Raw genomic sequence first — 26,199 nt, 5'->3', positions numbered from 1 at the left:
CTATATCTTATTTTTTGAGATGCAGTCTCTCTTTGAACTTGTAGCTCACTGGTTTGGCTAGACTGGCTAGCCAGCAAGCCCTATCTGCCTATCCCTACACTCCAGCACTGGGTTACTGACATGCCACCACACCTAGCTCTTTACATAGGTGCTGGGGTAGCAAAATCAGATCCTCGTGCTCATGTGGCAAGAGCTTTACACACTGAGCAATCACCCCAGCCCTCCTAAGAAACAATATAAACTAACAATATAAAAATTAAAATCAATATGTTCTTTAAAACCCAAGTACTCAAACACAGTGATTCCAGGCAAGTGCTGGCTTTACAAAATAGATTAATATTATCATCACAGAGATATACAAAGTCACTAATGATACAACATGTATTGTTAGTCAATGATACATCATGCCCTAGAAGGTAAAATGAGGGCACAAATTAACTGGACAAAAAGTTAAAGGTTTATTTGATGTCCAATTAGTCTCTTGTCATCTATCTTATTTTACAGTTTTGATGATGTTTCCAAATTCTGAAGATACTGACTTGGAGGTTCTGGAGAAGGAAAATTCCTGGAATTCCAAGTTACATTTTCACTCACTATTATAGATACCTTTAAAAGCAGTGAACACATAAGAAATATTAAGCTTAATACTATTTACAAGTATTGAAATAATGGAAGCTGCCAGTAAACCTTATTTGGTACTGTTATGATAACCTAACATTTGGAATGTAGTAAGTCAACAGTATTACACAAAACTGTAAGTTCAAATTGCCAATTTATAGTTATTTGCCTCCAAAACTTATTACTTCTTGAAACATTACTCAGATACCTTAGTATATATACTTTTCTTTTTTAAAGAATACTTTATCTATTGTGTATGTGTGTGTGTGTGTGTGTACACATTTGCAATGACAACTTGCAGGAGTTGGTTCTTTCCTTCTGCTATGTGAGTCCTAAGGTCTGAACTCTAAGACAGCATGAGAGAGTTAAGTGTCTTTATCTGCTGAACTCTCTCCCACTGGTCCTCTTTTGTCTTTTCATTTTGTCTTTTGAGGCATTATCTTCCTGTTTATCCCTAGATGGCCTGGGACATAGTCAATGTGTAGCCCACGCTGGCCTCAATCTGACAGTATTCTTTTGTTTCCAAGTTGCTAGGATTACAGGTGTGTACCATCATACCTAACTGTATACATTTTAAAATTCTTATTATAGTTATAACACTATTTACACTGTTAACAACAAACAGCTCCATATCCTACTTTTAACGGCAGCAACCATAAGCAAGACTCTTTGATTAGATCCAACAGCTTCCTCTACCATAATCCTGTCCTTCTTCCTCCAATGTCATATCAGCTGTCAGCTCCCTCAGTCATGTCTCTAGATCTTCCTTCCACTTGACACAGGATACCTCAAACTAGTAATGTCTTTTTCCTTTTTTCTTTTCTTTTGGTTTTTCAAGACAGAGTTTCTCTGTGTAGTCCTGATTGTCCTGGAACTCAGCCTGTATATCAGGCTGGCCTCAAACTCACAGAGATCCTGAGTGCTAGGATAAAAGATGTATACCACCATGCCTGACTCACAAAATAGTAACATTTTAATGTAGATTTTTCAATTTTAACTTTATGGAAGAATTACATATTTTCCCCAATTTCTTGACTTTTCAAAAGACTTTCTCGGGTTACATGATTTCAAAAACATACCAAAAAGGCCAGGAAGAAACCCCCATATGTAAATGCTAGTCTTCATGTTATCTTTGCTCAATTAAAAAAAATAAAGAATTTAGGGTTTTTTTAAAGACTTATTTTATTTCATGTGTACAAATGTTCTGTCTACATGTATACACATGCACCATGTGCACACCTGATCCCTGGAAAGGACAAAGAAGATGCTCAGTCTTCCAGTTCTGGAGTTACAGATGGTTGTGAGCCTCCATGTGGGTGCTGAGAATCAAACCTGGGTCCTCTGGAAGAGCAGCCAGTGCTCTTAACCACTCTGCTATATCTCCATCCACTAGGACAGCTTTTTAAAAATAAAAAAGTTCATGAGCAATATTTTTAAATGCAATAAAAACTAGGAAGTGTTAGTTGCAAGGTTTTGGGTTTGATTCCCAGTACCTCAAAATACAAGAGGGGGAAAAACAGTCCTGGATTCTTCAGTAAAGAAGATATCATAGCTGTCTGACATGGTAGCTCAAATCTTTAATCTCAGTACCTGGGAGGCAGAAGCAGGTCGATTAGAGTTTGAGGCCAACCTATTCTACATATCAAATTCCAGGCCAGCTATTGTTGTATTAGACCCTGTCTTCCAAAAACTGAATATCCTCATTATGTTCCAAAATAATTCAAAAGGAGATGAGGGTGGGAGTGGAATGAAAGAGCGGTGAGAGGAGACAGGGGAGTAACTGCAGAGCAGAGGACACACAGGGAGCCCAGGGGACAGTTTTTGTTTTTGCATGTTTTTAAGCTGTTTCACATTGTTTTTAAAATAAATAAATAAATCTTGCTTATAAACAGGACAGGAGTGTCTGTTCTTTCTCCTATGAAGGCCTCATGGGTTTGGCACTCTGACCCCTAACTTACCAGCATCTCTCCCTGGACTCTGTGTGTCTCCATCACATCTACTCTTTATCTGAGCCCTTCCTTCCTTTCTCCTCCACTCTGGAAGAAAATCCCCCATTCCTTGTAGGCCATCTATCAACCACTTTATGACCCATTTTTATTCTAAGGTTCCCCCAGCATCACTTGCATTACATATCTCCATCTCCACGCATCTCAGAGCTAAGCACCACACAGTGAAACAGACAGAAGTGGTGGTCACAGTGGCAGGGACGGCTGGTCCTCTGCAGATCCACATAGCACTTAGGAAAATCAACGGCTTTCACTAAAGAGCCTCTGACAACTGTTTTTTAAAAGGAAATTGCAACAAAATATACTTAATACTAACTTAAGAGATCCCTGTGAGCACAGGGAGGCTGTGATTCTCAATTCAGAAAGAACTCCTTATGAATGAGCAAAAGGCCTCCTTAATAACCCATCCCCACCACTACACACCTCAAATCCTCTGCCCCGGGATGCACATCTTACTGAAAATTTATCTTCTATAATGAAAAGAGGCACAGGCATGAAACTGACATTACCTTGTATCTCATCTTGGGACAGGAATGAATGTAGAAACCCATATAGTAATAGCTGAGTTGCGATGTTCTCTCATGCAGTTGTTTAGTAAAAGCAATTTCTCTGCCAAAAAAAAAAAGTAACTGTACAGTTAATTCCTGTTTCAATTTAAAAAAGAATCTATGTAATAAAACCTAATGGAAAATATCAAAATACCCAGTTCTTAAAAGAGAAATGATTTTGTGTGTTTGTTTGAGACAGGTTTCTCTGTTTAGCTCTGACTGTTTGGGACTTGCTCTATAGTCCAGGCTGGCTTCGAACACAGAGACTGGCCTCCTTCTGCCTCCCAAGTGCTGGTACCAAAGGTGTGCACTGCCACATCCAGCAAGACAAATGTTCTTTTTTTAAATTATTTTTATTGAACTATATATTTCTCCCCACTCCCCCCCTTCTCTCCCTTCCCCTTCTACCCTTCTCCATGGTCCCTATGTACCCAGTTTACTCAGAAGATCTTGAAGACAAATGATTTTTAAACCACAAGATTATAATTACTAAAGAAATAGTCCCAAAATTTCAAAATTACTTTGAATAAATACATCTAAGTTCATATTTTATACTTTACTGGGCAAAAGAGCTGATCTACAACCAACAGAAGATGAAAATAAAGATAGCTATGATATTATTCAGTATGTTCTAAAATGTTCAAGGAATTTGGGCTGTTTTAAAAGCACAACATTTTTTAAAACTTAATAGCTGATACATGTCAGGAAAAATTATATATGATTTACACAGAACCCTTTCGACTGTATCTGATTCACAACTTACTGTGTAACTAGAAGCACAGTTTCTATACCGTTTCCCTAAATGAGAGGGACAATACCACAGGCTCCCTCCATGCCTTGTTAGCAGGGATGAGGGCTGCTGGAACAAAGAAGCTCAATCTCCACTGAAATGCTTATGTGCAAAGTGGTTGTAATTTGTATTAAGATAAATCTTGGTACAAAATTTCCCCTACTTGTCTAGCAAAATGAGCAGGCTGTATATGAGAGTTTCAATAAATTTAAATTTCTAAAGCAAGAAGAATGGTGGTTTTGTCTTTTGAGAGTTTCCTTGTTCTTTTTATTTTTTTTAGTAGCAGCAATGGATATATAAAATTCAAGAGGTTCTGTTTGTTCTGTTAGAGAGGCTTTCTTTATGCAATGTAGCCTACCCCAGAACTTGCTGCACAGCCCATGCTGACCTCAGACTCTCACTCCCCTATCTCAGCCTCCTGAGTGCTGAGATCACAGGCATAGGCCACCTTGTCCAGTAGAGAAAGTCCATGTTTAAAGGACTACTCTATTCACTTCTCCAGTACAAATTTAAAATCTTTGAAAAGTTATCCAAAAATTATTTAAAATGCTTCTATAACAGACTAAATGTTACTATTCCTAGGACTAATCTATTTTCAAGATTCAAACTGAGGAAAGAATCAAATAAATGCAAGAGCCCCCGCATCCATCCATACTCAATAACTCTTGACTACACCCCAGATAGTCCAGATGGCACCTCTTGCTTTGGGATCACCGCACCACCACTGACTCAAGTCCGTGAGCCATCCTCAACTACTCCTCCACACCCGTGTCCAATGCTCCAACAAGTTCCTGGGCTCGGTCTTCAAAATGCAGCCTGAATTTGACCACCTCTCACAACCTCTATCTAAGATATTCTAGTCTTTAAATTAGTTTATGTACAGTACAATTCAAAACACAGGAAAAAAGGTTGTCAGAGATCAGTTAAAAAATACTGCAAAACTGTAAATTTGTTTTTGACACATTAATGTTAGGAGAAAAGGTTGGCAGGAAATGTCAAGATGAGCACTAAGACACAGGCCAAAAAATTAGCCCAATTTGTAAAACTCAAATTGATAATTTAAAGAAAAGTATCAAGGCTTCTTTCTACTTTAGTAATTCAGGAAAATACTACATATACAAGATAAACTAAGATAACCTGGCAATATACTTCATAATGGTGTAAGAATGTAAGTAACAGACACAAACACTAGGGAACACAGTGAGAAAAGCACAAAGGGAAAAACAAAAACAAAAAAAAAACAAAAGCAAAACAGTTTCCAAACCTCTTTCTTTTATTGTACTGCATACACATATAGGTAAGTAGGAATAAGAACAGAAACAAATATTCCAGAGAAGACACTCCCAACGAAACCTTCTCACCATTAAAGATATCCGTGCTATGTGACACGTTTCTGCGGCTATGGCCACAAATGGGAAACCATTTTCTGAGGAGGGTCACAGACACCAGCAGATAGTCAGGTCTCCCCACTGCTGGTCTGTGTGCTGACATAACCACATGCTTCTTGACACTTTTGCAAATCAGTAGCAAACCAAATATGTAAGTGGTCCCACAAGATTGCCTAACAATAAACATCTCCAAACATGTGGTTTCCTTTAGAAAAATATTATTTTGTGAATGGTGGGAGTGGAGGTAATGGGCATACTATGGTCTTTTTAGAGTCAGTTCTATCCTAGCACCTTCATATGAGTCCTGGAGATGAAACTTCAGACACTGGGCTTACCCAGAAAGCATTTTACATCCTAAGCCATCTCAGAAAAGTCCACCATGATTTCTTATACTCACTCTAGCGCCTACAGAGACATTAAAAGCTAGAAAATGAACATCAAACTGTGATATCATTTCTAAAGCTGTTACTTTTGAGAGATGTAGCACAACTAATAAAAACTCAGACAGACATCTTCTCTGAAAGATCAGAGACGCAAAGCAGACAACTATTAGAGAGCTCTTACCTCTACGAAATCTTCAGACCGAAAGTGTAAGTTCCTGTCTCATCCCACCTTAGATTCCTCTCTAGTGCTGGGATTAAAGGTGCCCACCACCACTGCCATACGTCTATGGCTAACTAGTGGCTGCTGGGATTAAAGGTGTGTGCCACCACAGCCTGGCCTGCATGGCTGATTAGTGTGACTAGCTTTATACCCTGATCTTCAAGCAAGCTTTATTTGTTAGATTACAAATAAAATATCACTACAGAGAGGGGTTTATTTTCTTCTCTTCCTCAACCATCTGCCCCCCACCCTGTGTGTGTGTGTGTGTGTGTGTGTGTGTGTGTGTGTGTGTGTGTGCGCGCGCGCGCGCGCACATGTTACATGCAAATTCCTATAGAGGCCAGAAGAGGACCAGCAGGATTCCCCGGAGCTGTCAGCAGCTAGATGTGGGTTGTGGGTGCTGTCAACTGAATTCCTGTCTTCTGAAAAGGCAGGAAGTACTTTTAACTGCTGAATCATCTCTCTAGCCTCCTAAAACTGTTACTTTTAAATATTAATGCACAGCGAAGGGAACTACTACAGCAGCAAATTATTATACAATAAAACAGATTCCTACTATTACATAATGAAATATGCACAGAATGAGTAATTACTTGAACCTCCATGAAACTCATTACAACTGTACAAAGCAGTCTTACAGTCTTACCTTAATGCTGAATAGACACCCAAAGACAGAAATGAGTAGTCAGGATCATAGTATAGATACACGGAAGACACACAGTATGGGAGGATGTCAATCACACCAACGGCAATGATCTTCCCATCGAGCCAGTATTGCTGGTGAAAGGAGCCATAACCACACTCCGGTCCATTAGCAGGGTACTCTGCCTATGAGAAAGCAGGCATAGAAACATCAACAGGGAGTCATTTTCTTTATATTAAAAACATCTCTTAATCTAAATAATCTTTTATTTTATTCATGTTATTACGTTCTAAAACTGTGCTTCATTGTGACCACCATAGAGATAATGAGTGCTTTAGCATGAAAAACTCATTTTTTTAAAAAGAGAAGGATAGAAAGGAAAGAGGGATGAAGAGAAAGGAGAAATGAAGAGAAAAGAGAAATGAAGAGAAAGGGAAGGAGAGGAAAAGAGTGAAAGAAGGGGAAAAATAAAGGAAGGCAAATAACGTGATCCACCTCATCCAGAGGACAACAAAAAGAAAACATTGTGATATATTCATCAGTTCAGGAAACATAGGACGCATCCCAACAGCTGGCCAACACTTCTACCAATGACAGGGAAGAGAGAGACTTCTTGAGCAGATTAGTAACATATACAACAATCATTGTTAGAAGCACAGTTAACATTAATAAACTGGACGGTTCCCTCTCCTTCCCCACTCAGGATTATGAGCACAGCCAACTCTACTCAGTATCAGATTTGACATAGTAAGACAGGGGAATGGAATAAAGGGAGCTACGGGAATAGATGCACAAGTCTTGAGGGAAAGGGGTGGAAAAGGGAAGGAAGAAAGAAAGGAGAGGAAAAAGAAGGGGGAAAAAAGGAAAGGAGGAGAAAAGAGATGAGGGGGAATTAGTTCAGAGCAAAGAACACAAAAATCAATGTCTTTCTTTGGTATGGGAGAATTGTCTGTATTCTGTCAATCATGTTTTAAATAAACGCTGATTGGCCAGGAAGGAAGTATAGGCGGGTAAACAAGACAGGAAGTAGAACAGGAGAATGCTGGGAAGGAGGAAGTCCAGTTCTCACCAGTTCAGCCCAGACCACCGAAGAAGCAACATGTGAGCTCCCACGCTGAGAAAGGTACTGAGCTGTGTGGCTAACATAGATAAAAATAATGGGCTAACATAAGTTATAAGAACTAATAAGTAGCCTGAGCTAATGGGCCAATCAGTTTATAACCTTATGGAATCCTCTGTGTGATTTTCTTTGGGGCTTCCTGGCTGTGGGGTACCAGGCGGGACAGATACCCCAACAAGCCGGCCCTTCATGTTACATTTCTTTATAGATGATACGACGGTAGAAATCCAAAGAACCAAGAAAAAAACTGTAACTATAGCAAAGCCTAGAATGAAAGGTTAAGATGTGAAATGATTTTCCTTTATAATAATGACTAGAATATAAAATTTAAAACACAATGAAGAAAAGGTAAGTTTAAAGCTTACATGTACACAATCTATACATAGAAAAGTATATCTATGAAGGGAATCAAAGAAGACCCACATTTTTCTTTATTAGAATTGTTACAAAGCCAGTTCTTTTCAGGTTGCCGCACAGACAGTACAATCCCAATCAGAACTGCAACAAGCTGTTTTATGAGTGCTGACAAATTCATTCTGAAGTTGGACATGAGAGACAAAAGGCTCAGGACACCTAACTCTACTGAGAAATGAAGACAGTGTGGTTGTCTTGACAGAACAATAAGTCGACAAATCAGACTAAATAAATCCACACAAACATAATAACCTTTGACAAAGAATAACGGCAATTCAATGGGGAAAGGTAAGGGCTCAACAGCTGAACATCTACATGTAAACCAAAACTGAAGACAAACCTGACACCTTTCATAATACTGAGCTCAAAATGGATCACAGACCCAAATGTCAAAATCAATACTAGGGAACTTGGCATTTGGAAGAGAAAATCTGGGTGATAGTGGCTTGGTTAATGAGTTTTCAGATATACCACCAAAAACGAAATCCATTAAAAAAAAACAAAAAACTTGTTTGTACCTTATTAAATTCACTTAAAACTTCTGCTCTACAAGAAATGTTATGAAAACAACGTCAAGCCACAGAACACATATACAGGATATACCTAATGCAACATGTAAAGCTTTAAGATTCAACCATAAGACACTAAACAACCAAATTAAAAATGGACCAAAGACCTGAACACGTGCTTTGCTGGAAAAGCAGAAAGACAGCACCTAACCATGAACAACAATGCTGACCATCACTGTAGACCTGCACACACAACACGAAGCAGTCCTGTGTATCGGAACACTGATCCACACAAGTGGGACATCATAAGCCAGGAGAGATTCAAGGAAACAAAAAGTCATGCTCTGACGCTGGGAGGGTAAAACAGTTATAGGCACTTTAGGAACTTCTCACAAAACTAAACATACTCTGAGCATAAAAAAAAAAAATACAATCATACTCTGTACTTATCCATTTGGTTCGGAAACTGACCTAAAAATAAAAACTCACATATTGTTTATATCATTTATTCCTAATTGGCCAAAACCAGAACAACCCAGACATCTTTCAATACATAGATGGATAAACTATGGTTGATCCCTATATATAAGGTATTATTACTAAAAAAAAAAAAACTCTCTCTCACACACACACATACAGAGACAGAGAGCACTTTAAATGCATATTGCTAAGCGAAAAATGACAGTCTGAAAGTTTGTGTCCTGTATAGTTACAAATACATCAAGTAAAAGGCAAAAGTATGCAGAGCTTACTCCATATTATCAGGAGGTTGAGGTCTAGACAAGGGATTAGTAGATGAAACACCAGCCCTTTGGGAGTTGAGATTGTTCTCTATGACATTATATAACAGCAAAGACACCATACTATATGCCTTTTAATCAAAACTCAGTACTTTATTATTTATTTATTTTGGTTTTTCAAAACAGGGTTTCTCTGGGTAGCCCTGGCTGCCCTGGAACCTGCTCTGTAGACCAGCCTAGCCTCAAACCCACAGAGATCCACCTGCCTCTCCCTCCCAAGTGCTGGGATCAAGGATGTGAGCAGCTAAAACTCAGCACTTTAAACAACAAAAAAAGAGTAAATCTTAATTATGAAAATTTTGCAAATCATTTAGGAGGTCTTATGACAATATACAGACTTTTAACAATAAAATATAACTGCAGCACAAATGTATGGAACAGTCTTACTAACAGAGTTGGACAGAGAAAAAAGGTGATTAATAAGCAAGGGTAGAAATGAAAGGGGTCTGTGTGAATGAAAACAAAAAGAAGTACACATAAACACTGTACTCTGATAAAGCTGCTTCCCACGGGGGCCAGGTCAACAATTCTGACACTGCGGTACGTGTAACAAGCAAGCAGAGAACATATGGTAGGGTTCTCACTGCTGTGACTAGCATGATCCAAGTAATGATGGATTACAGTTGAAAATGTGAGAACTCATGCTTGGTTTGCTGTAAACACAGATGGTTCCACACAGAAATGTGCATACTATACGTATGTACATACTCACGAGTTACTATACACACACATTTCTTTTTCTGTCAGCTGAAAGGGCCTGAAAGAAACACCTCTAGAGAAACACCCAAAGACACCCTGCTGACAAGATCTTGGTATATTTTCTGCAATCAAAGGAAGCAATGCTAGGAGATGTGGTTGACATTAGGACTGGGCAGGAAATATGAGCTTATTGGATCTCAGTGTCAGAGAGGTAGTACTCAAACAACTGGTCCACACTCAAAGAGGCATGGAGCTAATTGAAAGACCTAATTCATTATTAGACTATGTTAAGCAACAAAATAAAAGTGATCTATAATTTCAAGTATAAAAATCTATGCACCCATACTACTATATATTATTGAAAAAATAAAAGAACAGAGGGAAATCTCCCATGCAGAAAAATATCAAATTTACATAGGTATTCTGCCCTGATGTTAAGAGAACACAGATGTGCATAAGGCAGGCCCAGAATATTATTCTTTTGGTTTTATTTATTTATTTATTTTTGGTAATTGAACTGTGTGGTTCTCTAGTGTGAACCCTATAGGTGACATCATCATGTCACAATAACAAAAGGTTACACATTACTCTCCTCTTCTGCCATCATTTCAACCAGGTCAGAAAGAGCTAAGTCTTAGAACAGCCCTTTTACTCCCCCCCCCCCCCCGAGAAGCTCAGGAACTCTTGCTTGAGAAGCATCCCTACGTCACCAGTGATTATCGACTACAGAATTCCACTTAATTTATGTGTGGCTATTGCATGCCTTAAACCTAATTAGTTAAGGTCTTCTGTCAGCATTGCTCAACTAACTGTCACAAGCACAGTGGGAGAAAAAAAAATACATATTACATAGAAAAGTACACTATTTGGGGGAAAAAAGAAAGTAAAGGGCTATTTGCCTTAAAGCCAAAGACATCTTGTAAATTGACAGGTCTGAAACTTCATGACCTCAAACTCCTTTTATATATATATTTATTTATTTATTTATTTATTTATTATGTATACATAATTCTGTCTGTGTGTATGCCTGCAGGCCAGAAGAGGGCACCAGACCTCATTACAGATGGTTGTGAGCCACCATGTGGTTGCTAGGAATTGAACTCAGGACCTTTGGAAGAGCAGGCAATGCTCTTAACCGCTGAGCCATCTCTCCAGCCCCCCTCAAACTCCTTTATACTTAGAAAAGGATAGAGAGAACACCCAAGAGTTCATGTCTAATGGAATACATACAGATACTTACCAATTAGAAAACAAAGTAAAATTTAAAAATCAGATCTAATAATCCATTTAAAAATAGCAATAAATTAAATATATTTCATTCATTCTGTGATTAAAAACAAACAAAAGCACTGCACTTTCCAAAATCAAAAATCAATACATACGGAAAGTTGCATAGTTGCGGATTTTTTTTCAAATCTATTTAAAAGATCACCTGATTCTCATGTCAGCCTCTGCATCTAATCTCCTGCTATCATGGAGCCTCTGGGAAACAGACTGCACGCTCGTGAGAGTAAGAGTCAGGAAGGCTAATGGCGTCCCCACACTATGAAAATATTCTGCATCTTCAAAATAAAAGGCGCCTATAATCTATAAGGAACAAAGTTAAAAACAACAGGATTCATACTGGTGCTTTCCATCTAAGTTATGAGAAGCAAAGATAAGATACAAATAAAAGGAGACCAGTGAGCAAGCTTAGGTCAGTGTTTCTTCACTGTGAATGGTACATTCCCAAAGCCAGTGTTTACAGAATTACATAGTTAGGGCCTCATAAATCAGCCAGTGATGGAATTAGCAATACTTAATATTTCCTTCCTAGTCTGCAGTTTGCAGTTTAGGATGTGTAAAGGAATTAATCAGAAAATTTTCACAAATTCCTCCATTTCAAGGATTTGGCCGATAACAGGAAAAAATAATAAAGCTCCTGTCTGCTATACAAAAGAAAATTCACCTTGAATTCAGGGGAAAGATGGCCTACCATCGGTGATTAATGAGCTATGCAGTGAGTATCCATTTCCAAAGCGCCATGTAGAGATGACAAGAATATTAATAGGCCAATTCTCACTTTCAGCCAAACTGTTCCCCAAATGAGTGCTTATTTATTCTAACAAAGTACACCTGTCTCCTCACCCACCTGCCTTCCTGTGCCTCAGTGATGCCCCAAACTCTGCCAGGCTGAGAGTAACTAGCAGAGAGGAAGTCATTTGAGAGGATTTTCAAAAGAGGGTAAGGATGGGGCGGGAGAGAGACTGCAGAGAGCAGAGCCTGTGCTCCCTCCCTTACAAAGCACCCAAACCACCTCTCCCAAATGCTTCCTTTAGGACACAAAATCTAGTTAGTTTTCTTGTACCTTATCTTACAACTCTGTAGGGACAGAGGTTAACCTGTAAAGTTCCTAGAAGGGAATGAATGCAAGTGTCACCCACATTCAGGGGGACTAGTATGGACCTATGCTGGTTCCTTCCCTGTCCAGCTGGAATTGGTGAGCTCCCGTTAGCTCCGGTAGACAGTTTAAGTGGGGTATCTCCATCATGGTTTTGACCTCTTTGCTCATATTCTCACTCCTCCCACGGATGGATACCTTGCTCAGCCTCAATATAGTAAGGAGGGCCTTGGACCTTCCCCAAAGCAATGTGCCTTACCCTCTCTGAGCAGTGGATGGCGAGGGGAGGTAAGTGTAGGGAATGGGAGAAGGAAAGAGAGTGGGAATTGGGATTGGTATGTAAAATGAAAAGAAGATAGTTTTCTTTTTTAAACAAAATTAATTAAAAAAGTAAAAAAAAAAATTAAAAAGGGAACAATCCCAAATGTTAGTCTACCACCCTATATGATAATTAGTAGTTGTTTTAATCTATCTAGGAATCTAATCTCAATCTTTTATTAAATTATATCTGCAAATGCTCTTTGAAATAGTTTTAATGTTTACTGGTTTTGTATCAAATAACAAGTTGATTAAATCAGACCTGTATTTACACTGTCCAGGTAAGATCAGTGAAGAGCCTAAAGGTCATACCCAAGAAGCTTGAGTGAACTCACTGGATGGAGGATACGTGAGGAGCACTTGTTCTTACATCCGAAAGTGGTTCCCATGCAATGCTATCACTGCTCATTCTTTGCTTCCCGTTTCTCTTGCCTGGGTCTGTGTTTCCATTCCCAGGACCAGGACTGTATCCCCACTACTGTAGTAAGAGCTGGACCTGATGGCATGTTTGGTGGATGATGAACTGAAAATGGAGAATCTGGTTTTGTAAGTGTTTTATTTGTGTACTTGTAAATTCAATCAATTAATAAAACAGTTCTTTGTGACCTGAAACCCGTGTTTGACATATGGCTAGGTATAGAGCTAAAAGTTTTCTACATGTCTGTCCATAATCAGAAAAGTTCTTATTTCTATTTCTATGTGAAATAGTTTCTACTTGCAGGTGATATTAAATTACACTTAAGTATGAGCTCTGCGGAACTGGTTTACTGAGATAAGCAAGTACATAAATCAAAGTCTTCAAATTCATAGGGGAAAAAAGCTCCTTGTAAAAACTAACAGCTTAGAAACAAATTTTAAGAATCCAAATATATATAACTAAGGTGACTCTTTGGATAAATCTACTAGCATGAAATTCTTAGTTTAAGGAAAAAGCAGTATCTTCTCAAATTTGTAAGCAATAACACTAGATTTTAAATAATATACGGCTGTATTTCCAATGAGAACAATTTAACTGAACTTCTGGAACTACACCTTAGTTTATATCAAAGCAGCTAGCAATGGACGGCAGCGATTGCAGCTACAAAGAGAGTCTGCTGTGCAAGCACAGGACCTGAGTTACATGCCCAGAGCCCACACAGAAAAGTCAGGCATGATGGCACAGCTTATAGTCCCAGGCTTTGGGGGATAAGATAGGCCCTGGGGCTCACTGGTTAGTCAGGCAACCCTAATCTGTACATTCTAGGTCACATGAGAGACTGTCTCAAAAAGGTGTATGGCTCGTAAGGAACAACACTTGAGAGGTTGTCCTCTGGGCTGCATAAATTCACACACACACGTGCACATACACTCTTATATTAACATTAATCACGCAGAATGCTTACAATTCGTAAGTGTAAATTTGTATTCAACTACACTGAACATTCTAGCATGTTTAAATGTTTTGAACTATTGTTTTAACTGTGGTAAAATATACATAAAGTGTACCACTTTCAATGCTTTGCAGTAGAAAACTGAGGAAAGTGATGTCCTGGTGATCTACAATATGTACCTCGTGAAGGAGAATATTACAGTATTTGTCCTCTTGTGATGTGCATAAGTGTTTTCAAGTTCAATCCAATGTGAATGATTTCTCTCTTTTTGAAGGGTGAACAGTATTCTGCATGCCAGTGTAATTTTCCAGGTGACTTTCCTGGTCACCACGTATCAACAAATACCTGGGCTGATCTACCCTTTGCCTGCTATGAACATGCTGCTACAATCACCGCTACACCGTTCACGTTCCCTTCTTTTCTGTGTAACTGTTACATCATAGGCAAGTCTCTATTTATTTTTGGTCTGGGTTTGTTGTTTATTTTTTAAAATAGCCTCTCACTATGTGGCCCTGACTGTTCTGAAAATCAGGCTGGTCTCAAACTCAAAGAGATATACCTGCCCTTGCCCCCAGAGTGCTGAGACCAAAAATGTACACCACCCACCGAGCTCAATATAGTTTTTAAAGGAACGTTCCTCCCCTGTAACTACAACATTTTATATTCCTTCCAATATACACAAAGGCTGCAATTTCTCCACAGCCAGAGCAACACTATTTCTTCATTTTTGTTCAAAGTTAACCCACTGGGTACCAAGTGATACTTCGTGGTTTTGATAGACAATTTCCTAATGATTACTGATGTTAAATAATTGACATTTTGTTTGTTATACTCTGTTTCAGCTTAAACAAATTCTAAAACCCTTTAATAATTTTAAATTTTAAATATAGATCAAAAAATATGATGAACCCTCATTAGATACCCAGTCTCCAAGTAATAGAAATAAATAAATAAGTAAGCAAGCAAGTATGTAACATTCCCTTCCTTTTTACTGATACTCTCTACAAAACTCTTGCATCATTGAGTCACACCAGCATGCTCATCATTGCCACTTCAACAAATGTAAAGAGATGTCCAAGGAAGTGATGGCATTTGTATTTATGTACCCTCCCACTGGCCACATTGCCTGTATGTAACAAATAGTTCTCAAGCTTTCTGACTGCCCACTTCTCTTTATGAAAGAGAAATTACTTTACCCAAAAAGGTTACTATTTTATTAATAAAGATAAAAGAAGCCATATTTAAAAATAAGATATGTACATCTGAATATGCAAGATGGGATAACATTTATTTTGTAGAAAAAAACTGAGTAGGTTTATTCTAAAGTAAAGCAGCAACTTGTGCCAGATCATAAAAGAACAGTGAAGAAGACAGAGCACAGAGCTGAGCATGGAGAACAGCAAGCTGTAGAAGGGAGTGGACTTTACATGTACATTTATAATGCCCAAGCCTGAGAAGAAGCAATAAGGTCTGCTAAAACACCCCTTAACCTGCTCAGTCTTGAGAGATGCTCCTCTGGACACTCGTACGAGGCTAAGGAAACAAGGTGCTGAGAGAGATCTGCCCAAGCTCACTAAGCCAATTTAGGGACGAGTTGGGAAGGAACAAAAGCCTGGACTTGCGTATCAGGTCAGTATTTCTGAGTGGACACAGTTCCTGCGGTCCACCATGCTACAGCCACAGCAGACTCACAAGTGCTGTGTACTACAAAGAGCTAAGACACCTTAGCAATTTGCAAAACCAATGGATGAGCAAACAAATATATTTCTTAGGTATTTAAATGCTCCAAAAAAAAAAAACAAAAAAAGTTTACTCATCCACAACTTAAAACCAAACACATCAAAAGACATAAATTAACTGAACTTTACAAAGCTTAGGAAAATGATAAAGGACTTACCATAAGTGGTTTTAATAAGTGTACAGAAATGAGAAAGAAAAAAGTTAAGCATTTTTACCAAGAATTTATAGGTTTTAAAAATTAAATTGTTAATACTAAATGCTTTGCCTTAATCTGATTCTTGTGTATTAAATCCTAACTTTCCCAATAAAAAGATTTTACAAAATAAGACACCTTCCAAACGGCTTACAAAAAGTAACAGAACCCTGAACCCCGACTACCTCGACAGCATTTACTGAGCACTACAACACACACCTGGGACTGCACAGTAAACTTTGGTTAATGCTGTACAATTGGTAACTCCTGCTTCCCCGGTCCTTACAGGAAAATATATTCCATGCTGACATCCCAGACTGAGAACTCAATGAATGCCAAGATCAAACAAGACTGATGTCCCCATGGAAACTAATCCACCCTAGGATTTACTATTCAAGGCTTTTCTGAAGCATTCATGCACAACTAATGGGCAATGAAAACTGTCAGGGAAGATGACCCTGATTTTGAACACAGTTTAAAAAGGTCTTGGGAGTAATGATGAATACTTTACTTCTGAAGGGAAGCTAGCTAGCCCAGCAAGAGAATATCTTGAATGTTTAATATCCTTAAACTAACTCAAGTTTGTGCAGAAAAAAAAACTTGAACAAGACAAATTTGTGGCATTTTTCTTAGTGTTTAAATTTCTACATTAAGCATGCTTCCTTTAATCTCACAATCAACCTTTACATTTTAGTCTCCTGAGGTTCTTTCCAGACTAAGACTTCAGTAGTTGTCCTTATATTTATAAATACGCATTTTCAATTTACACTGTCTCAATAATCATGTGATGTTCGAAACCTAACTGAAGTATACTCCCGTCCTAACTAATGAGTTTTGGGAGTACTGTCTAGCCACACATGCAACTTGCTTACATTGTACTCAGCAGAGTAAACTCAAGAAAAGAAACGATTTCTTCAGTTCAACTGTTTGGCCTTACTAGAAGCTCTGACGGAGCTACAATTGTCCAACAGCCCTTAGATCCACAGGAAAGGGAGAGTAGATAAATGACAATCCTGATGATTCTGTTCCAGGTTTCTAGTTGGTGCCTTTGAGCAATAACATTCAACTTCCATTACAAGTTACAGGATACAGTCTGAAAACCAGACTCTTTCCTAATGTATACAGCTACAAACAAAACCCTGATCCTCTCTGCTTTCGCCCAATAGTTCAGGCCACCACAGCCTAGTCGTCCTCTTCTGATTTTTCAGTACCACCAGCAGACTGCTTACCATCACCTACAAATGACTATGCTTTCGTGACGTACCTTCTTCTACCTGGCTTCACTTAAAATGAACCTGGGCCTAAGCACTTAATAAAGCAGGCAAATGCTCCCACCAACTCATGGGCTCAGCCCTCTTCCTAGCCTCATCCCATAGCATTGCAGCACATACCAGCTCTCAACATACCTGACTTTATGTGCTCCACTGAAAACTCTCTGAACCCCTCCAGCTGAACAACTCGGACTCTACCACACTCATCTCTCCAGAACCTCTTTGAGTTCTCTCCCTCTCTACAGGAGCCAGGTCTCTGTAACCACTATTCTTTTTTCCAAATTCCGACCATTGGTAATATCCTAATACAGGAAGTCACTTCACTATACTATGCTGACTGAAGAGACAGTGAGTGAGGTTCTTATGTCTCCTCAGAATGCTTTCTTAGGTCTTTTGTAGCAGTTTCCCATTCAAAAACAAAATCTTAAAAAAGTTGTTTAAAAGCTTTTGAGAATATTCATGGCTTGTGATCTAATATTATGAACATTAATAAAATAGTGTTTAAATACTAAATAAAGCCTACCAATTTCAATGGATTGACAAGGGTTTCTCTGTTTAACAGTTGTAGCTATTCTGGAATTAATTTTTGTAGACCAGGCTGGCCTCCAACTCACAGAAATCCACATGCCTCTGCCTCCCAAGTGCTGGGATTAAAGGCCAGTACCACCACCACCTGGCAATACTACTTTTTTTGGGGGGGGGATGCTTTTTTAATTATTGTTTTTCTTGAGCTACACATTTTTCTCCACCTCCCTTCCTACCTTCACCCTCCCTTTCTGTCAACACCCATGATCTTCACGCTCCCAATTTACTCAGGAGATCTTATCTTTTTCTACTTCCCATGTAGACTAGATCCATGTATGTCCCTCTTAGGGTCCTCATTGTTGCCTGGGTTCTACGGGATTGTGAACTGCAGGCTGGTTTTTCTTTGCTTTATGTCTAAAAGCCACTTACGAATGAATGCATATATTTTTCTTTCTGGGTCTGGGTTACCTCACTCAATATGTTTTTTTAGATCCATCGATTTGCCCGCAAATTTCAAGATGTCATTTTTTTCTGCTGTGTAGTGCTCCATTGTATAAATGTATCACATCGTTTTTATCCATGCTGAGGGGCATTTAAGTTGTTCCCAGGTTTTGGCTATGACAAATGCTGTTATAAACACAGCTGAGCACATGTCCTTGTGGTACAATAGAACATCCTTTGAGTATATACCCAAAAGAGGTATTGCTAGATCTTGAGATAGGTTGTTTCCAAATTTTCTGAGAAATTGCCATACTGACATCCTAAGGGGCTGCACAAGTTTTCACTCCCACCAGTAATGCAGAAGTGTTCCCTTTTCCCCACAACCTCTCCAGCTTAAGTTGTCATCAATGTTTTTGATCTTGGTCATTCTTACAGGTGTAAGATGGAATCTCAGAGTTGTTTTGATTTGCATTTCTCTGATGGCTTAGGGATGTTGAACATGTCCTTAAGAGTCTTTCAGCCATTTTAGATTCCTCTGTTGAGAGTTCTCTGTTTAGATCTGTATCCAGTTTTTTTTTAAATCAGATTATTTGTTCTTTTGATGATCAATTTCTTGAGTTCTTTGTATATTTTGGAGATCATACCTCTGTCTGATGTGGGGTTGGTGAAGATCTTTTCCCATCCTGTAGGCTGCCATTTTTATCTTGTTGAATGTGTCCTTTACTTTACAGAAGCTTCTCAGTTTCAGGAGGTTCCATTTATTAATTGTTTCTCTCAGTATCTGTGCTACTTAGTGATTATATTTAGGAAGTGGTCTCCCATACCAATGCATTCAGGTGTACTTTCCACTTCCTCTTGTATGAGGTTCAGTGTGGTTCGTTTTATGTTGACATTTTTGATCCATCTGGACTTTTGTGAATGATGATAGATATGGATCTATTTTCATTCTTCTACATGTTGATATCTAGTTATGCCAGCATCATTTATTGAATATGTTTTTTTCCATTTTATTTTTGTTCCATTGTCAAAAATTAAGTGTATGGATATGTGGGTCTTTGATTTGGTTCCATTGGTCCTCCTATGGAACCAAACTGTTTTCAGTACTGTTAGCTCTGTAATAAGAGTTTAAAGTCAGGGACTGTGAAGCCTCTAGAAGTTACTTTATTGTAGTACAGGATTGTTTTGGCTATACTGGGTATTTTCCTTTGCCATATGAAGTTGAGTATTGTTCTTTTGAGATTTATGAAAATTTTTGCTGGGATTTTGATGGGCATTGCATTGAATCGGTAGATTGTTTATGATAGGATTGCCATTTTTACTATGTTAATTCTACCTACCCAAGAGCATGGGAGATCTTTCTATTTTCTGGTGTTGTCTTCTATTTCTTTCTTCAGAGACTTAATGCTCTTGTCATACAGGTCTTTCACTTGTTGGGTTAGCATTACCCCAAGGTATTCTATGTTATTTGTGGCTATTGTGAAAGTTGATGTTTCTCTGATTTCTTTCTTTTTCAGCCCATTTATCATCTGTATAAAGGAGGATTACTGATTTTTTTTTAGCTAATCTTGTATCCTGCTACATTAGTGAAGGTGTTTTATGAGTTGTAAGAGTTCCTTAGTAAAATTTTTGGGGTCACTTATGTAAACTATCATATCATCAGCAAACAGTGAGAGCTTTGACTTCTTTTCCAATTTGTATCCCCTTGATCTCCTTTTGTTGTTTTATTGCTCTAGCTAGAACTTCAAGTACTATATTGAATAGATATGGAGAGAGTGGACAACCTTGTCTTGTTCCTGATTTAAGTGGGATCACTTTGAGTTTCTCTCCATTTAGTTTGATGTTGGTTGTTGGCTTGTTGCATATTACCTTTATTATGTTTAGGTATGTTCCCTGTATCCCTACTCTCCCTGAGACCTTTATCATGAATGGATGCTGCATTTTGTTGAAGGCTTTTTCAGCATCTAATGAGATGATCACGTATTTTTTTCTTTTCAGTTTGTTTATTTAGTGAATTACATTGACAGATGTTCGTATGTTGAACCATTCCTGCATCTCTGGGATGAAGCCTACCTACTTGGTCATAGTGGATGATTTTTCTGATGTATTCTTGGATTCAGTTTGCCAGTATTTTATAGAGTACTTTTGCATCAATGTTCATGAGTGTGATTGGTCTCTAATTCTCTTTCTTAGTAATATCATTCTGTGGTTTAGATATCAGGGTAATTGTAGCCTCATAAAAAGAGTTTGGCAATGGTCCTTCTGTTTCTATTGTGTGGAACAATTTGAGAAGTATTGGTATTAGTTCTTTGTTGAAAATCTTGTAGAACTCTGCTAAAACAATCTGGTCCTGGGTTTTTTTTTTTTTTTTTTTGGGTTGGGAGACTTTTGAGAACAGTTTCTATTCAGTTTAGGTCTATTTAATTTGCTTATCTGGTCTTGATTTAATTTTGACAAATGGTATTTTCCAAAAAATTGTTCATTTCCTTTAAGTTTTCCAATTTTGTGGAGTACAGGTTTTCGAAGTATGACTTCATGATTCTCTGGATTTCCTCCATGTCTGTTGTGATGTCACCCTTTTCATTTCTGATTTTGTTAATTTGAATGTTCTCTCTCTGCCTTTTGATTAGTATGGATAAGGGTTTGTCTACTTTGTTGATTGTCTCGAAGAACCAACTCTCTGTCTGGTTGATTCTTTGTATTGTTTTATTTGTTTCTATTTTTGTTGCTATCAGCTCTCAATTTGATTATTTCCTGTCTTCTAGTCCTCCTGGGTGAGTTTGCTTCTTTTTGTTCTAGAGTTTTCAGATGTTCTGTTAACTCATTAGTGTGGGATTTTTCCAGCTTTTTTATGTAGGCATTTAGTGCTATGAACTTTCTGCTTAACACTGCTTTCATTGTTTCCCATAAATTTGGGCATGTTGTGTGATAACTTTCATTGAATTTTAGGAAGTCTTTAACTTTTTCCTTTATTTCATCCTTGACTCATTGATGATTCAGGGGAGCATTGTTTAATTTCCATGTGTTTGTGGGCTTTCTTAAATTAATATTGTTGTTGAATTCCAATTGTAAGCCATGGTGATCTGATAAGATACATGGGGTTATTCCAATTTCTTGTTATCTATTGAGGTTTACTTTGTTACCTAGTATGTGGTCAATTGTTGAGAAGGTTCCATGAGGTCCTGAGGAGGGAAATTCTTTTATGTTTGGATGGAATGTTCTATAGATGTCTGTTACGACCATTTGAGCCATACATCTGTTAGGTCCCTTATTTCTCTGTTAAGTTTCTGTCTGGCAGACCTGTCCAGTGGTGAGAATGGGGCTTTGAAGTCCCCCACTATTAGTGTGTGGGATTTAATGTGTGATTTAAGCTTTAATACTGTTTATTTCACAAATGAGGATGCCCTTGTATTTGGGGTATAGATTTCCTCTTCATGGATTTTTTTTCCACTGACTAAGACCTTTGTCTTAGTCTTCTTTGTCTCTTTTGATTTAGTTTGAAGTCTATTTTATGAGATATTAGGATACCTACACCAACTTGTTTCTTAGGTTCATTTGATTGACCTTCTGGCTTTTATTGTCTCCATTGAGAAGTCAGGTGTCTGATAGGTCTGCCTTTATATGTTACTTGAACTTTTTCCTTTGTAGCTGTTAATATTTTTTCTTTATTCTGTATTTTTAGTATTTGATTATGGAGCAGGGGGACTTGTTTTTGGTCTAATTTATTTGGTGTTCTGTAAGCTTCTTGTATCTTCATATTCGTATCTTTCTTTAGGTTGGGAAAGTTTTTATCTATGATTTTATTGAATATATTTTCTGTGCTTCTGAGTTAGACTTCTTCTCCTTCTATCTCTATTATTCTTTTCATGGTGTCCCGTATTTCCTGGACATTTTGTATTAAACTTGTTAGATTTAATGTTTCCTCTGACCAATGAGTCTAATTCCTCTATCGTGTCTTCAACACTTGAGATTCTCTCTTCAATCTCTTGTATTTTACTATTTATGCTTGTACTTGTGGTTCCTGTTTTTCCATATTTTCTGTTTCCAGAATTCCCTCAGTTTGTGTTTTCTTTATTGTCTCTATTTTGGTTTTCAAGTCTTGAATCATATTCTTCACCTGTTTGCTTTTTCTTGGTTTTCTTTAAGGGGTTTGTTGGTATCTTCCAATTTTTTGTTTGTCTTTTCCTCCATTTCTTTGAGAGAAGTTTTCATTTCCTCTTTAAGGACCTAAAACATTCTCCTAAAGTTATTTTTTAGGTTATTTTCTTCTGTGTCATGTGTATTGAGGTGTTCAAGTCTTGCTGTTTTAAGAGTCACTAGTCTTTGTTGGTATCGTGCTGTTCTTTGTGATGTTGGGTGTGTTCTTTACTTGTCTACTCATCTTTTCCTCTGATTGGCATAGTTGGGGTTATGTCTCTGGTGATAACTCTTCCAGGTGCCAGTGGATCCAAAGCTCAGATGGTTGTTCCTTGTGATGCAGTCGGGACCATGGTTCCAGTCAAGCCGAAGGTCACTCGGTGTTTCTGGAGGTTGTTAGGTGCTCCCAAAGGTGGCTCTGCAATCCTGGAGGCCAGTCAGGCCTGCTCCCACAGAGTTTGCTCGCTTGGGCCTGCTTCTGCAGAGGTCACTGGCTTGGGTCTGAGGCAGTGGAAGTTGCTGGCTCGGGCCTGTTCCCTCAGAGGTCGCTCCCTCATACCTGCTCCTGCAGAGGTCGCTGGCTCAGTAGACAGGGTATTTTCTAAGAAGACTTACTGTGGCTCACAGCTATGGAAGTGCATCCAAAAGTGGTACAATGCCTCACAAGAAGTATACTTGTCTAAAGGCCCTGAATCTCACTGTGTAGATTCCACCTCATGACATTATCTACTAACCATTCTCCAAAACAGATTTGTTTTCTTTAAAAATTAAAACTGTATTTATTATTTTATATTTTAATTTTTTATTTAGTTAATATCTATGATGCAATTATTTTATCAGGGAAGGCCTCTGCTGATAGTAGAGCCAGAAAACACTATCTTAGTTCCTGATTTTGATGCCAATACTACTATATTTAAAAACACTAAAACTGTAATTAACATTCCACATTGAAGGATGCAGTAGGGAGGATACCAAACTGAGTTAAATCTACTCTTCCCTTCTTCTCTGTTTTCATGGAGGCCAGGCTGACCCTGAACTCACTACTTATCTGGGGATACCTTTGAACTTCTGATCCTCTTAACTCTGCTTGCAATTTGCTAGGATTACAGGTGTGTGCCACCATGCCCAGTCATGTGAAAGGATCTTTCTCTAATACTTTGAGAATTCAAAAATGATACATCTCCTTCTACTGAGATACCTTTGTATATCATAATACTAGCCACTTTAAGCACAAAATTCTATGAACTTGCAGCAAATTTATGAAACTGAAATGATAACCATAATCTGACTTTAGAACTTTTTAAGACTTATTTTTTAAATTGTGTGTGTGTCTGTCTGTCTGTCTGTCTGTCTGCGTGGACATGTGAACATAAAGGCAGTTGTGCACGTATCCCTTGAAGCTGGAACAACAATGGTCTGAGTACTGTGAACTAAAGCTAGTGCTTTCTCATTGGGCCTTCTCTCCCGCATCCTAGTACTTTCTTATAACCTGCAAAATTCCCAAGCCTAGCTGCAATCAGTCTTCCATACTTGTTACCAGTATCAGACAATCACCAACCTGCTTTCTGACTATAATTTCCCTTGTCTAAGTCACATAAAGGGAACACAATATAGTCTGTGTCTGACTTATGTAGCCCTTTAAAATCTCCTTAAGATTCATCCATATTTCTTTTTATTGCTGACTACTATTCCATGTATTTATTCAGCAGCTGACAAAGTGAATTTTTCTAGTTTCTGGCTATGATGAATAATGCTGGTGTGTTAATTCATGCATGATTCTTTATGAGGATAAATAGTTTCATTTCACTTGGGCATAATCATAAGGAATGAGATTCTGGTCCATATAGTAACTATTTTGTTTTGAAAAAACGGCCAAACCATGGTTCTACATTTCCCCTTCCCTCCAGCAAAGTAAGAGAGTTCTAATTTCTCCACATCATGCCGATCTCCAGCGATCTTTTCATTGCAGCCACTAAGTAAGTTCATGGTGATTTCTCACTGTGGTTTTAACTTCCATTTCAGTGAGTATCAATGGCCATTTTCCCTTATGTTTTCTAGACAGATTTCCTTTGGAGAAGCACCACTTACCCACTTTTAACTCAGCTCTCCTGTTATTATTAAAGTGCTATAAGCATGCTGCTGGTTCTTAATACCAATCTAAGTATAGTTTCAACTCTTTTTCAATTTAGTGAACTTTGTAAAACAGTCTAAATATGCTCTGGCTTGGTGAATAACCTTATGGACTTGAAAAATACAACCATTTTAAAATGTTGCAATGAAACCCATCACTTTGTATGCTATCTTAAAACTTTAAATCTGAGCGACAAGGGGGCTATAGCTCTGTAATGGACTACTGGCCTAAGCTACTCCATGCCCTGGGTCCAATCTCAGTACTGGGCAAAGCAAAAACAATAGGAGCAGCTGGGAAGCCAGTTAAAGCAGGGAAGGCTTTACAAATGAACCATGATATCTAGTTTATGTCTTGGTTGACTTCAAAACATGGCTTTTTGTCACTGAAGGATATAATACCAACAGATATCCATTAAATAAAACTGTGACCACAATGTATAAGTCTTCCAGACTACTTCTAATTTTGTCTAAATGTTTTCTCAAAGTATCAAGAAATTATCCTAGAATCTTCAACTGCTACTGAATTTGACTATTTTTTCCGTCACCTCTATTAGTTTTTATTTTTATTTTGAGGCTTTTATTTGTTAATGGATCACATTTTACAATATATTTGATGTTTTTTCTCATTATGAAGCATCCCTCTGTGCTCAGTTTCCATCCTGAAGACTATTTTGTCTGATTTAAAGACAGTCTATCAAATGTGTTTACAGTAAATATTCATGGGAACATCTTACTGCAGTCTTTTACCTCTAAGTCAACCACATTTTTGTATAAAGGGTAAAATTTGCTTGTATTCTTTTACCTAGTCTGACAATTTCTAACTTTTAACAGAAATATGTGGCCTTACAGTATACAACAGTATAACCACTGGCCAAGGGTGGCTATTGGTATTTAACAAAAACAAAAATCTGAACAATTCAAATGTAATACCATAGCCAGGTATAGTCACTGGATAGTTTGGAACAATACAAAGATAAAAATTCCCATGCAGGCAAGTTTGATTTAGACTTTTATATTTAATGCAATAATTAATAAGATTTAAGAAACCCATCTTGCCATTGGTCTTATAGTATTTTGTATTTGTCCTGTTTACCTTTTTGTTTCACTTTTCTTACCTTTTCTTATCTTTTACTGAATTAAAAACATTTTACCACTATATCTTATCTCCACCACTGGCTCATTAACTCTCTCTCTCCCTATACACATCCCATAATGGTTTTCAAGAGCAAACAAATGTCTTAGGGACATTTGGCAAAGTCTCATCCATGGCTCTGTTTTTCCATGGTGGTGAAGAGGGTGCTACTGGCATCTAGTGGGCAGAGGCTAGAGATGCAGCTGAGCTTCCAAACAAGGTTAGCACCAATCCTCATAAAATGCCCACAATGCAAAGGTTCATAAATCCTGTTCTGAACTTCACTAAATCCACCTCTGATTGCCAGCTTCCTTCAAGTAAGATTCTTAAATGTGAGCATCTCACAGCAGTGCCATTCTATCCCATCCTTCCTACCTTACTTTTCTTGTCCCATACTGTTGGCTGTGGTTCTCAGCACCTAACTAGT

The 26,199-nt window shown here is 38.0% G+C and overlaps 1 protein-coding gene across 14 annotated transcripts in view; it reads right to left on the bottom strand.

Annotated features, from left to right (window-relative positions):
- Positions 1 to 26,199, bottom strand: part of Ate1 (arginyltransferase 1) — a 116,033-nt gene that overhangs the window by 54,467 nt on the left and 35,367 nt on the right. For all 14 annotated transcript variants that reach the window (XM_048455134.3, XM_048455136.3, XM_087908379.1 and 11 more), the window contains 2 exons: positions 6,600 to 6,781; positions 3,134 to 3,233 (listed from right to left, as the gene is read on the bottom strand). In XM_048455134.3, coding sequence (XP_048311091.3) covers positions 3,134 to 3,233; positions 6,600 to 6,781 — 282 coding nt within the window. The remainder of the gene's footprint in view (positions 1 to 3,133; positions 3,234 to 6,599; positions 6,782 to 26,199) is intronic.

Source organism: Myodes glareolus, chromosome 7, assembly GCF_982192425.1.
Source record: "Myodes glareolus chromosome 7, mMyoGla1.1, whole genome shotgun sequence".
In the NCBI taxonomy this organism is placed as follows: domain Eukaryota; kingdom Metazoa; phylum Chordata; class Mammalia; order Rodentia; family Cricetidae; genus Myodes; species Myodes glareolus.
This window is presented reverse-complemented; position numbering and strand designations above follow the sequence as displayed.